Source organism: Globicephala melas, chromosome 10, assembly GCF_963455315.2.
Source record: "Globicephala melas chromosome 10, mGloMel1.2, whole genome shotgun sequence".
Taxonomy (NCBI): Eukaryota; Metazoa; Chordata; class Mammalia; order Artiodactyla; family Delphinidae; genus Globicephala; species Globicephala melas.
Window position 1 is genome coordinate 15,840,870 of NC_083323.1, and position 15,550 is coordinate 15,856,419.

Below are 15,550 nucleotides of genomic sequence, written 5' to 3' on the forward strand. Positions count from 1 at the left end.
CATCAGTTGCAAATAATTAATCTTTGCTTTAATCCAGCATACAGAGAACAAGCCATCTCAAACTTCTACTTCCTGTTTGTCTTTCTCACATTAGGAACGTTTGTTTGTCTTTCTTAAGTTAAATAACTGCACATTCTCATCTTTTTTTTTTTTTTTTTTTTTTTGCGGTACGCAGGCCTCTCACTGTTGTGGCCTCTCCCGTTGTAGAGCACAGGCTCTGGACGTGCAGGTTCAGTGGCTTGGCTCACGGGCCCAGCTGCTCCGCAGCATGTGGGATCTTCCCGGACCGGGGCATGAACCCGCGTCCCCTGCGTCGGCAGGCGGACTCTCAACCACTGCGCCACCAGGGAAGCCCCTCTCCTCATCTTTTAACTGAACTTTTCTAGTTCCGTTAGCTAAAATTTTCTGTCAGTACCTATTTAAGAGAAATAAATGAATGATTTTCCAACCCACTGTTTAGCCCCTGTTCAAATAGCTTTACAGTGAAAAGGCTATCTGACCGACAATGATGTTTGTAATAAATGAATAATGGATCTCACTGAATCCACGGGGGTAGCATTAAGGTAAATCGTTCTTCCAAGGCGTTATATAGCTTTAAAGCATAGAGTGCATCTTCCAAAATTGAGCCAATTCCTCGGTGTTTCTTAACGTTTTCTCTTCACGTTCTTGGAGACCCTGGACAATGTAATTGCAGTTTATAACAAAAATGCATATTCACTAAAGATTTCACTTTCAATGAAGAGCAAAATTAGAATCTCCTAAATCCAAACAACTTTTCCTGATGCTGCCTGCCTGATAACTAGAGTTGACTGTTAATTAACTACAGAAAAAGAAGGCAGTGATAAGAATAATCCCTACTGATTTGTGCTTTTGAATTATATGTACTCACATATGACAACCAACCTTCCTAAATGTTTGGCTCAGTCTATGAAAATATCAAGACTGGTTTGACTTTTCAGAACACATACTAACAGATATGAGATGCTATCTCTAATAATATCCTGGGTGACAAGAAAAAAGCAGCATGGAATTTATACCTTGTAAGCAACCCACAGAACAGACAATATATGTATGGATATATAAGAATTGTCCATTGTGCTTCTACAGTAAGGAATTCCTGCCTCCAAGGATGACTATGAGGAACGTCACTACTGATTTACACTTAGGAAAGCACTTTACAAATGTATAACTAAAAATCCTAAGTATGGCAATTAGGGCTCCCTGTCACATAGGAAGGGAAGTGCAATTATTTTGATTATGTTTAACATATATACAGTTCCCTAACTTCATCTTTGAGTCTTGTCCTACAATCCACAGGTTCCAACTGGTAGTGCCCAAGGCAAGTCAACGAAGGCTCTGTGGTGATAAAGGGGTTCTAAACCTGGGTGTTTCTTGCTGGACACACTGGGAATTCAGGAAAAGGGATATAGACCACATACAACTGGATGCTGAAAGCAACTGGAAGTAGGGAATAAAAAGGAATATTAAAGAGAAACACATGAAAAAAAAAACCTTCTACACTAGAGTTGCTGTAGTTTAAAAACTTGTATCACTCAGGCAAATAAGGAAAAGAAGAGTAGTTGCTATTTTATCAGAACAAAAGCCTCTTGGTCCCCCCGCTTCTAAGTTACACACCAAAGGCTGATAATTTGTCTAGGCAAACTCCTTCCTCCAATCCCTCTAATAATGAGTCAAAAAGCTTCTCTACCACTCCTCCCATCTCCCCAACATCCTCCCCAAACCTATACCCTTAAAAGTCACTGCATCTGATGCTTTATCAATGAGCAGCATTAAATCTCCAATTCCCTTTCATAGCAAAGGACAACATGAAAAGACACACCTGCATCTGTGTGAAAATCTGAGCTTTCTGGCACTCTTCCAAACTGGGCCCAAATGCAGCCATCACGTGCTCCTCTGTTCCAATCATCTGCACAATTTCCTGGTCACTCTCAACACCCATGGCCTAGGAAGGAAAGAAAAGATAGAATGAGTGTTGGCTTTGTGTTAACTCACTGACATTTGCTTATGCTAATTTGGCATTGTTTGTGGGTATTACTTCTAAGCAAAAGCTAGCTCTTTTCTCAGAAACGGTGCCACCTGGCATTGGCAGCCATAGCCCAAGCTGCAGAAGAACCTGAAACAGAAATTTTGATTAGGAAGAGGAAAACAAACGTTCTCAAGCACTTTTTGTATGTGTACTGTCTTCTATAATTTAAAGTATCCTATGATTTTCACCATGAGAAAGAAGTAGGGAGGTATAGTGGAGACACTGGTCACAGTTAAAGGCAAACTGAAAAAAAACCAAAACAACAGGCAAAGAGCAGTAAATCAGAAAATATGCACGGCTGAAAATAAACAGAACCCCGGTTAGTTCTGCCACAAGATTAATTTCTCTGAGAACTGTCAAATCATGCACCTTCAGGCTAAAAGAATTTTTCTTAACGGATGTTTTACTTCACTATTCTAGAGATATCAAGCTCTACTTGATGCAGGTTTTTAAAGAGATTTTTATAAAACCAAGAACACACTCAGGTTTAAGAAACCCACTTATCTTTTTTTTTTTTTTTTTTTTTGTGGTTCACAGGCCTCTCACTGTTGTGGCCTCTCCCGTTGCAGAGCACAGGCTCCGGACGCGCAGGCTCAGTGGCCATGGCTCACGGGCCCAGCCGCTCCGCGGCATGTGGGATCTTCCTGGACCGGGGCACGAACCCGTGTCCCCTGCATTGGCAGGCAGACTCTCAACCACTGCGCCACCAGGGAAGCCCAAACCCACTTATCTTTAAGTGTTTCAAGGTGGTAGCCGGCAACGCAGGTCTTTGTAGATTCCATATGGTACTAAGGCTTACTCCTTCACACATTTGCCTGGCATTCTGCCGTATCAAGAAATACAGCATAATCTCAGTAAACCTCTCTTGGCAGAGGAGTGAAGGGGAAAGTTATGTTTGCATTAAAATTCTTCCTTTAGCTACACAGAGAAAAGAGAACCAGGGGTACTTGTCTAGTTAAACTTTAATGATCTAGTTCTCAGTTCTTCTCCACACACAAGAGAGAGAGAGAAAGAAAAAGGAATTTTGAGTCCGATGCAGAACATGGAGAACACGAACCTGAGTACAACAGAAAGGGAACCTCTCCAAAGCCAAGAGAGAATGTCAACAACAGGCGTGACAACCGCTATTACACGTCACCTCCTCCACCCCAGTTTCTTCATTTGTCACGACAGGGCACAACCAGGCCCCTTCCAGCTCAACATTCTACAGCTCTACATTTGAATTTTAGTAGTCTGTATCTTAAGATTCGATTTGGATACCTCAGGATCAGATGCAAGCTTATTTAAAGTTTTGAAGCTTTGGGGGGCAGTTAAATAGATGCTATGTCCCTTTCAGGCCAACTGTGATGGTTTTGAAAATGTTCACGAATTCTTTGACACTCTCTTCAAAAGGTAAAGACTAATTCTCCTCCCCTTGAGTGTGGGCTAAACTTAATGACTCATTTATACAGAAAAGGTGGAAAAGACTGCATGACTCTGGAGCCTCGGTCATGGAAGGCACTGCCGCTTCCTGCTGGCTCCCTTGTGGCAGCCGGCAGCCATGTCATGGAGACACTCAAGCATCCATGGAAGGTGCAGTGGTGAGGAGCAAAGGCTCTTACCCCGATGGTGAGCCACCCTGTAGCTCCAGTCATCCGGCCTTCAGACCACTGTAGCCCTGGCTGACACCTCGACTCATGAGCGACCCTGAGCCAGAAGCACTCAGCCAAGCCATGCCCTCACCCCTCACCAACAGAGGCTCTGCTGTAATTTGTTATTCAGCACAGATAACTAATAGACCGACTTTGGGAATTAAATCTACTAAACTTAAAAAAATATATTTTAAGTGTATAACTTGTTTTGTTCAAAAAAAGTTTTGTTTAGTGAACAAATAAAGAAGTTCTAAGGGTACAGATCTCTTTTTTGTATGTTAATTTTCATGTTTTCTTAATCTCTGATATGATGTACTTATTCAAATGGACACTAGACACCAACTCCAAAAATTACACAAATTCATTAAGACATTTAGTCTTTCATGGATTAACGAAGAAAGCAATTCTAAAAAATTATCAGTTCTAATTTTTAAACAAATGAAAACAAACAACAAAAAACTGGATTATCCTTTGACCAAACACACTGAGTTGCAGCTACTCCAGTGGTGATGGCGTATCTGTAGAACCATCTGCACTTCCTTCTTGGTCTGCCAAGTAGCCACTCAGAAACATCAGATGAGAATATTTCTCTGTGAAAAGCTAAATAGAATATAAGTTAATTTTTACTTGTCAATCTCTCAAAATAATGTTATATGGGTTTCAATGGAACCAAAACATTTTTTTAAAAAATACTAAGGCAATAGTTTGCAGTCACCTTCTCTAAAACCTTTGATGTGAAACTTTGTAACTAATGCACCTCCCTTCTCAGAAGAAAGCCAGAACACTAAAAAGAGACCTATATAGCAGGGGTCCCCAACTCCTGGGCTGTGGACCGGTACCGGTCTTGACCTGTTAGGAACCGAGCCGCACAGCAGGAGGTGAGCGGCAGGCGAGCGAGCGAAGCTTCATCTGCCGCCCCGCATCACTCCCCATCGCTCGTATTACCGCCTGGACCATCCCCCCTGCCGTCCCATCCATGGAAAAACTGTCTTCCACGAAACTGGTCCCTGGTGCCAAAAAGGTTTGGGACTGCTGCTATACAGGACAGATGGCAAACCAAGCAGCAGGAAAAAGTCTCACTAAAACATAAATAGAATCCTAGAGTTGAAATGGCAGTGGCTTTCTGGTTGAGCCCCCTTTCTTTAGGCAAGTTAACATCTAAATCATGTGAATGCCACCTATATTAACTTAATACTGTTTAGTGCAGTAATCTCCAAGTAAAAAAGACTATATACTTGATTGCCTCTTTTGGTGTTTAATAATGAAAAAGTCCTTCCTTATTTGACATATGGATGGCCACTTCAAGTTGTCCTGATGCTGATCTAGGCAGTAATTATATAATTGCACAGAACTCTCAAGTGGCCTAACGTGAATCTAAACAGACTGAGGCCTACCAAATATTTCTAAGTTATGAAGAAAAGATATGCCAAGCACACAGTAAATGACACCATATGTGCATGAAGAATGATCAGTGGCAACGCTTTGCTCTAAAAGGCCTAAACTCTTCCTATAACAGATCACTGAAATACAGGGTGATAACTCAGTCAGGTTATCATCAACTGTGCTCCAGCTCCAAAGATGGAACTGACTTTATGACTATTTAGCCTTTGGAAGTCACAGCTACAAATAAATGACATATTGCTATGGAAATGACAGCAAAATGCCCAACCAGTTTGCTTTACAAACATAATTCAGACATCTGAAAACTAGCTTTATATGGAACTCTTTGTACTCCAGATATCTGAAATCATTTCACTTAACTAATAAGTCAAAAGTGAATGCTGGAGAGGGTGTGGAGAAAAGGGAACACTCTTGCACTGCTGGTGGGAACGTGAATTGGTACAGCCACTATGGAGAACAGTATGGAGGTTCCTTAAAAAACTACAAATAGAACTACCGTATGACCCAGCAATCCCACTACTGGGCATATACCCTGAGAAAACCATAATTCAAAAAGAGCCATGTACCAAAATGTTCATTGCAGCTCTATTTACAATAGCCCGGAGAGTGAAACAACCTAAGTGCCCATCATTGGATGAATGGATAAAGAAGATGTGGCACATATATACAGTGGAATATTACTCAGCCATAAAAAGAAACGATATTGAGTTATCTGTAGTGAGGTGGATGGACCCAGAGTCTGTCATACAGAGTGAAGTAAGTCAGAAAGAGAAAGACAAATAGCGTATGCTAACACATATATATGGAATCTAAGAAAAAAAATGTCATGAAGAACCTAGGGGTAAGACAGGAATAAAGACACAGACCTACTAGAGAATGGACTTGAGGATATGGGGAGGGGGAAGGGTAAGCTGTGACAAAGTGAGAGAGTGGCATGGACATATATACACTACCAAACGTAAGGTAGATAGCTAGGGGAAAGCAGCCGCATAGCACAGGGAGATTAGCTTGGTGCTTTGTGACCGCCTGGAGGGGTGGGATAGGGAGGGTGGGAGGGAGGGAGATGCAAGAGGGAGGAGATATGGGAACATATGTATATGTATAACTGATTCACTTTGTTATAAAGCAGAAACTAACACACCATTGTAAAACAATTATACTCCAATAAAGATGTAAAAAATAAAATAAAAATTTTTTTAAAAAGTGAATGCTATTCAATAACCTTATGAAAAAATAGCAGAGATAATACGTTTCAGCAGAAGGTCACCCAGTCTGGTGATCAGCAATAAGAACAAAAATAAGGGGAGGTGCTCTTTAAAAAGTGGCAGGAAGTCTTCTCCTTGGATATCCACTAAGTATGACTAAACGTGTGATTTTTAGAGACAGAAAGAAGAATACTAATGAGCAGAAGAGAATGATATGTAAGCTAACGGTGACATGTTGACACATATTACGTGAAGATGGGAAACGGGTAAGTTGTTAAAATATCTAATATTCAGAAATCACTTATTTTTCTTTAAAGTAGACAGAAGTCAACCTATCAATATCAAAAGCAGTCCTAGCAGATAATAAAAGAACTGTGATGGCCCACTTTAACTTTGTAATTTTTTTCTCTTTAAAGATCAAAAATTTCAATATAATACAATGCCCAACACCCTTGATATTTGTCCTCTCTTCCATAAAAATTTTCAAACTACAGATGCCATCATAGTGCAACTGTTGAATACTGAGGGATACAAATGTAAAGTAGGGAAGATTCATGGGCAGGAGAACGTCTGTAATGATTCAAGTCCATTAATAAGGCTGATCTAGGCCTTAAAAGCTTTATCCGTCATATTCAGACTCAGCATGGAGTCTGGAAACCCTGCTGATTCTGTCACTTTTAGCCAATTGTTGGCTACAATCAACAACCATCAAGTCCTAATGACTGTCAAGGTCTCTGTTAGGGCCACACAACACAAAAAGAGAAATGATGTGACTTTTCTCGTATCCTGCTTTATTTTCCGGGGCTTCTGAGAACTTAGTAAAAAGAAATAGCATTGTCTTTCTACGCAGTCTACTGTTCAAAATATATATTATCTCATTTGCTCTTCAAACAACCCCCTTAGGTGAAATGCTCACTTGGATAACTAACTAGATATAGTTATCCAAGACTCCGGAAGACTGGGAAATCTGCCCAAGGACACATAGCTAATAAGTGGAGAGGCTGGAAATCAACCTAGATCAGTCTGATTCTAAGATACCAATATTCTATGCTCCCTCCCGGATGCGAAAGTCTCAATAGTGGTTATCAAACAAGTTTATTAAAACATCCCTATTGTGGGAGACCAAAAAAAGTGACTATGTGTGACCAATGAATTTAATCAATTTACTTGAACTGAAAATTTCTAAATATTTATTTTAATTCATATATACTGCTGATTAAAATGTAATGAATACGTTTCGGGAGAAAAATTTAATGACATGCACCAAGTTTCTAAAAATATATATAATCCCATGCCCAGGAATCAAGTCTCACAAAATAATCAGCAACATGCACAAACATGTATGTACAAGGACCCCCAGAGTTGTGTATAAGAGTGAAAACTTAGGGGAAAAAAATGACATGTAAATGTCACACTATAGGAATTTGCTTAATAGATTATACCACATACACACATTCTATAATACAATGCCTACTAAAAATAATAATGTGGATTTTATTAATAGATGAGGAAAGCTAGTCACAATTCATTGTTAAATGAAAAAAATAAAATAAAATCAATGTGTATATTACAAAAGCAAAGGAAAAAAGGTCTTGAAAAAAATATATCCAAAAAAGTACTTATACTTTTCAGTGGCTTTCTGAATTTTTACAATGCAAGGCCTATTTTATAATCAGAAAGGGAGAAGTTTGAAATCTCAACTATTGGCTACATAAAAATGCACACTGTAAATTTATAGCACCATTCTAAAAAGGATTTAATAAGTCATCTATAAATATATGTATACATTTACAACATAATATTAAACAAATTTGACAGAAGAAACTGTCTTATCAAACTTTTGTCAACTAGTCAAAAAAAGTATTTAATAAAGATTTTCTGGTTTTAAGGCATGCATGTATCTAGTGATCCATTTTCCATATGAGTGATATAAGATTATCTGCATTATAATTAATTTATAATTTCTGGTCTAAGGAAAGCAGTCCTATGCACCTTCAAGCATTGAAACCACCCATAAAAGTCCTTCTGATGCATGGTCACATACTGCCCTCTGCTGGAGACGTAATTTTACATAGATAAAGTTTTCGTTATCCACTAAATCCCACTATGTACACAAGATACTGCGCTGAGCACTGTGGGATCCCTATAAAAAAAAGACAAAATTACTTTGCCTTTTACAAAAATTATAATTACAAAAAATATAAACTTTGAAGAAAGGTAATAAAAAAGTAAATTTAAGAATTCTCTCTGCCCCCCCCAATATAATGGTACTGCTATTACGATCATCATCATCATTCTAAAAAGAAAATAAATGGCATCATCTCACTTAGAGAACTCAAAAGCACATTAAGCTATACTAAGCATTAAAAAAATTTCCTACAACCTCCTTCTTGGAATTGCTTTTAGAAGACAGATATGTCCTGAGTTAATGAACCTGACTTGTCAATATCCATTCAACACCTATGAACAACTGGCGGCTTATCAACCTCTAAAATTATCTGAATTACCCAGTATCTGTCAGTAATTCCTCAAATAACCTGAGCTCTTTATTTCAATCAACCTAGTTGTCAAGATTCATTTTATACCCATATACCTCATGTTCTACAAAGTTGCTGCAAACACTGAATTAGTGAACAGTGAAACGTTGTTCCCAGGAGAAACGCAGAGTTAGGTTCTTGTGAGCCTCTGGTCACACTTTCTTCAACTGATCAATACAGAACCTTGCTTTATGTGTGTTCTGTTTAAAGACATCTTATTTAATATACATCATCGTCGACTCATTAACATTGCAATTGCATTCAGCAGCACTGTAACTCATTCCTGAATGAAGCTTACCTAACACACACGTTTTCCCCCGTAAGGCACACTGCAGCCTTCTTGTGATTAGAAACACTACACAGCATGTCAGCACCATGCCTGGGCCCATTTTAAATGACAAGATCAATTACAAAAAGCACAAAAATTTGAAAAACATGGCACTAAATAGACTGCAAAAAGGGCGTTTGTTTGTAGTACGAGAGCTGAAATGAGAAGGCAGGGTATCCCCATGTTTGATCTCAGCTGGGAATGTACGAGTTTGGTGACTCGAATTTTTCGCTGCTCTGTGCCTGCACGTGTCTGTGAATAACAGTAAAATCACACCACACATGATGATTTGGGGGTTACAAATAAATTTTAGCAAGTAGGAGAATTGCAAAATACAGAATCTGCAATTACTGAGCATCAACTGTATCACATAATGTTGACTATTTTTCTGTTTGATTAATGACTAATACTACAAATAACCATTCATAGCATATGTATAATATTTAAGTCGCAGAGCAGGCTAAATGGGCCACTATTATCTGAGAATTATCTGAGAAGACTATACCATTTAAATATTATTTCTATGGGAAAATGTCTTTTGGGTTCTAAGTCAACAATTCACAAACAAGATAAATCAGCTTTAAAGATTCGTGTATATGAAGAAATTCACCAGAATCCTGAAGTCCATACAAAAGAACAAAAAACTTGGTCCATACTCTCTGACCTAGAAAATTCCACTGCTAGGAACTTAGCCCACAGATATCCTTGCCCTGTATAAAATATTACAGCAGCTCTGTAATAGTAAGAGCTGTGTATGTCCACTGATAAGGGAACGGATACATAAATTATGGTACACCCATAAATGGAACCCTTGGTTAAAAAGAACATGGTAGGGCTTCCCTGGTGGCACAGTGGTTAAGAATCCGCCTGCCAATGCAGGGGACATGGGTTTGAGCCCTGGTCCGGGAAGATCCCACATGCCATGGAGCAACTAAGCCTGTCCGCCACAACTACTGAGCCTGCACTATAGGGCCCGAGAGCCACAACTACTGAGCCCGCACTATAGGGCCCGAGAGCCACAACTACTGAGCCCACGTGCCTAGAGCCCGTGCTCTGCAACAAGAGAAGATACCACAATGAGAAGCCCGCGCACTGCAATGAAGACTAGCCCCCGCTCGCCAGAACTAGAGAAAGCCTGTGCGCAGCAACGAAGACCCAACACAGCCATACATACATACATACATAAATTTATTTATTTATTTAAAAAAAAAGAACATGGTAGCTCTGTATGAACTAATATAACACTATCTCCAAGATGTAAGTTACAAAAAAGAAAACAAGCTAAGTGCAAAATAGTGTGCAATGTATGTTAAGTAAAAAAAACAGAAAAGAAACCTACTACATACTCATGTGCTGTATATGCACAGACTATCTCTAGAGAGATGCACAAGTAACCAGTAGCAGCGGTATCTTTTGGTAGGATAACTGCAGTTAGGTACAGGTGGGTGGGAGGCTTACTAATCACTATATACCCTTTTGTACCTTTGGAATTCTTTACCATGTATCTATTAAAAAAAACAAAATAGATCACTACTTTTAAAAGTACCTGAACCCCAGTCTTATTAGCTTTCAATTTTAAATACTGACAGCTTCTCTATGCCACAAATCTTTTTATTCTTAGAACTCCTTATGCTCCAAATTTCTAATTACATATGAAAATAAACCATAAAAAGAATTCTTTATAATTTTCAGTAGATACCTGCAGCCTCACCTTAAATATGATGACAATGGGTATATCTTCTGACAAAGTATTATGCCTCAAGTAAAATCGTCCTTGTTTCACAGCCATATTAGTTCTGCTTTTTTTCTCATGGGTAGAGCTGTAAGGAAACACAAGTTGGTTAAACTACATCCCCACTTAGTTCCAAGCTAGTTAATATGCAGTAGCAAATGACCACCAATCAATAAGATTCAACTGATCAACAACGATCAATAAGGTCCTTCCAAATAGGTGTCTTTTTACACAACTCCTCTCCTGCCTCCACCGCCACTTCCATCAACATTTTAAAACACCAGAATTGTTTCTTTAGCTTTGAGATTATGGTGGAAGTTTTGTGCGTGAATGAGTGACAATCACCAATTCATTTTGACCTACTTCACTTTGATTCCACCTGAATTGCTTTGATCTAGTGTGGGATATATTTCTGATCAATTTTATACATTTGAAATGAAAAACTTCAAAATGAGCCTACACTATAATGGGAAAACTACACGGAAATGAATAAATACTATGAGTTTTTAAACTAATAATCCAATAAAATATACCTACAATCTTGGCATACAGTGAAGCTAAAAGAAACTAAGGAATCTCCTTCTATTGATCTGTTAGCTGTAATTTTCCTAGTGGATTTAAAAACATTTCCAAGCTTTAATCAACCACAATAATAACACATACTGATCACCCACTACATGCTGTGTGCACTGTTACTCACTCTACTTACACTAGCTCTAATCTCCTACATACTAAGACTTATTTCGAAGTGTTGCCCCCAAATCACATACGAGGAAACCAAGGCTTAGAGAAGCTAAGTAACTACTCCCCCAACTAGCTCATAGCTAGTAAACAACTGTGGGATCCAAGTCCTGATTGCCCTGGCTTCAAAAGCTGCGTACAACAGGAAGATGTGGGTTGCAGAATTATTAGATCTGGATTCAAATGCTGGCTTCCTCAAGATCGATGTCACCCTGTGCTCAAGGCCTGTTACTCAGATGGAAATAACAGCACTTATCTTGGAGGGCTGAGGTGACAATTAAATATATATAAAGCACCTAGTACAATGCCTGGCTCCTAGTAACTGCTCAATAAATGGGCACTATTGTTAGCTGCCTCTCCACCAGAAAGGAAAAATGCAGAAACTCTAAGCCAAGCTGTTCACTGTAGGTTGTCAGAAGAGAAACTCTACTGCATACTGACATTTTAACTATGCCACATTTTTTTATTCCCAGAACTCAGTAACATCCAAATTTCAAATGACATAATAATAAATCATAGAAAAGAAGTTACAGGAGTGATATAAGGGATGCTGTTGTAGAAAAATGAGTACACTATGAAGGAGGTTGGTCTAACAATACAATGTTAAGTACATGATATACAAATCATTAAGTATAAAATAGTCTCCGATTATATCAGAGTAGGAATACATATGTAAAATGGTGAAAAGACTGAAAGGCACATGAAAAACTAAAGAGTGTTTTTTTAATTTCTTTTTTAAAAGTTCCTTTAATGCTACAGATTAACGTAAAGTCCAACTTGAATAAAATAACTAATGGCCTTTTGAGCAATGTCTCACACTTTCATCACTGGAAATTTTAAATCAATACTCTGTGCTTACAGACTTACACAATTAATTGAGTGCAGATAGTTTAACTACTGCACGGCCTGTTACTGGAGAGAAATAACTGGCTACCTCCGTAGTGAACAATAATCATCTGACACTAATGGAATGATCAATATTTCTTAAGAACACCATCCCTGCTATCCATACCTGGTAACTGAAGCACCCACAGCCCCTTTTCTGTCAGCCTCCACGATGATCCTGTTCTTAGACAGCTGCTCTTGGATAAGAATAACTTTTTCTACTCCTTTAACAATGAAGTAGCCCCCTGCCCAAGGGAAACAAGAAAGGTGTCACCAGCTATTCTTCCAATAGTGTGATCTAGTAATGGCAGTGATCTCCTGATCACTCTTCCATCACCTCACGGTGCTGGCCATCACTCAGTTCGAAGGGGTTTGTCAATACTGTTTTACGAATTGGTAATAGTCTCAGCACATGGTTTTATACAAATGAACCACAAGATGATAAACTTCTTGAAGACAAGGAACGTATCTTATTGGTCTATGGATCACCAGCAGCTGACATATATGAGAGGTGAATGAAAAAAATGTTAAATAAATTAGTCTTCAGATTTTATAAGCACAGAATTAACTGACAATCTTCAATATAAGCTAAAATTTGCTCTTAGTTTTCTAACAAATCATTGACAATGGCAGATTAAGATTAGGTTTCCAAAATAATATTCGATATTCAATAAAACTCGTAAAACATTATGACATACTTTTGCACATAATTCAGAACAGGATAAAGTGAGACTTAATTTTACCTTCAGGATATAAGCAAAAACAAGGCAATATATTTGACTTATGCAAAATCCTGTTTCTAATAAAGTCACGTTCTTTGTTAACCTCTTTCCAAAACCTTCTGGGATTCTACATCTATGCAAATCTAAAGGAATTAGAGTAGATCAACTATAAACTAAATCAATGTGAAACATGAATTAAGGAATTAAAAGAACTTTCTGTTAAGTGCTAAGCTTGAAAATTAAAAAAATACTGCCTAGAAATAAGTACAAAAATATAACTTAAAAAAATTTAAACAGAAGACCTTCATTTTCTGCCTCTATATGGCATTTAAAACAGCCTGAAGTGAGCTACTTGTGACTTTTCAGATGAGGTAGACAAGGAACTTCGTGAGATTACTCTTGAATTTTTAAGCATACCAAAAGAAACCACTGAGCAAAGAGACAAAGGAAAGCCTGATAAACCATAGCAATAAATCAGAACTTGGGGTATTGAAGTTTTAAACTTGAAATAAAAGAGGAAACGGTATACCTTTTAAAAATACAGACTAATAGAATAAAGTTGGAACCGAATTTCTCAATGTTTTGCAAAGTTTTACCCAAGTTGACTATAAAGCAGAAAGGCTGGTATCGTTTTTGAGGAAAAGTGGTGAAACAACAGCAAGAGCAAAACAAAAGAAAAAGAAAAAAAAAGAAAAAGGGAAGGGGGCACAAATCCAAGAAATCACACATACCTGGATCTAAAGGACATTCATTCAGTTTGGCAAATTCTGCAGGTGTTTTTCCTGTAAGAACACAGTTTGAACTACGTAGCATTATGGGCATTCTGTTTAAAATAAAACAAAAGAAAATGTCACATACAGGTTGTCACTGGTACAAAAGCGGAGAAGAATACATACTGGGCACTGCACACATCACCAAGGGGTCTGCATTCCTGTCTGACATGCTAGGAAAGGCGGAGGGATGGTATTGCATGAAAGAGCCAAGTGAAATGAAGTATTTCCTCAGGCACACTGCTCTCCTGGTACAGATAACAAAAACTCAAATGTGTGGTTTACTTAAACTTTGCAGACAAACCTGAGCGAAAGTCACACATGGCAACACTTCATTTGTGGTAAACAAAGTGACTCCCCTTAGGTAGAAACAGCACAATGAATCAAAGTGTAAGGAACAAGAGACTATCAAAACTAACCAGGCAATTTTGAAAAAGAACTTAGCAAAACTTCTAGAAATGAGAAATGTAAGCATTAACTTAAAAATCTAGGAGTAGGCTGAATAGTAGATATGATGCTGCTGAAGACAGAATTACTGAATGGAAAAAGAGATCTGAAGAAATTATTAAGAATGGATGTTAGAGACAGAGATAAAGATATGAGGGTTTCAGAGTCCTGGAAGGAGAGAGTGAGAAGGCCTCATGTATGTCTAATCAGATTTCTACACAGCGAGAATACGCAGAATGTGTGAGAAGTCCTATTCAAAGAAACAATGGCTGTGAACTTCTAAAAAATGTATGAAAGCATAAACCACACAATATCTATTCAGAATAAATAAAAAGAAAGCCACATCATAATCAAGATGCAAAACATCAAAGACAAAGAGAAGATTTAAAACCCAGCCAGAGGTAATGGCAGGTAACCTGCCTTTAAAGGAAGGGAACATAGTTGGATGGACAGATAACTTCACACAGGCAATTAACAGACGACAGGGCAGTGATAAGCCAGTGACTGTCAATCTAGATTTGTGTATTCTGTTAAGTCACCATTCAGAAAGAAGTCGATACAAAGATATTTTCAGACAAAAACAAAGAAGTTACTACTAATGAACCCTCACTAAAAGAATTTCTAGGGAATTCCCTGGCGGTCCAGTGGTTAGGACTCTGCACTTTCACTACCGAGGGTGTGGGTTCAATCCCTGGTCAGGGAACTAAGATCCCACAAGCTGTGCGGTGCAGCCAAAAAAAAAAAAAGATTTTCTAAAAGATAATACTACAGGAAGATGAAAAACAAATGTTGAAGGAAGTCTGACATGCAAAAATGTATAGTGAACAAAGAAAATGGTAAATAATGTGGGTAAGTAAAAAAAAATATTAGCTCTAAGATAATAATAATTTCTAATATATGGGTTAAAAAAGACAAAACAAGCTAGAACTAAAGTGCATAACAAAAGCATGTATATCAGGAGGGTCGATTTGCTCCAAGTTAAAGCTGTCTAAGGTCCATGACCTTTTCATAAGAATAAACATATTATTTTCAAACTTTGTAAAATACGCAATTCAAAATTTCTAAGGTAAGCATAAGCAACCAGAACTACTATACATGACTTTC

The 15,550-nt window shown here is 38.1% G+C and overlaps 1 protein-coding gene across 1 annotated transcript in view; it reads right to left on the reverse strand.

Moving 5' to 3' along the window:
* The window catches only part of POLR3B (RNA polymerase III subunit B), a 115,609-nt gene that overhangs the window by 84,624 nt on the left and 15,435 nt on the right, over nt 1–15,550 (reverse strand). The window contains exons 7-10 of the mRNA XM_030856172.2: nt 13,961–14,052; nt 12,635–12,752; nt 10,861–10,969; nt 1,841–1,963 (exon numbers count right to left, since the gene is read on the reverse strand). Coding sequence (XP_030712032.1) covers nt 1,841–1,963; nt 10,861–10,969; nt 12,635–12,752; nt 13,961–14,052 — 442 coding nt within the window. The remainder of the gene's footprint in view (nt 1–1,840; nt 1,964–10,860; nt 10,970–12,634; nt 12,753–13,960; nt 14,053–15,550) is intronic.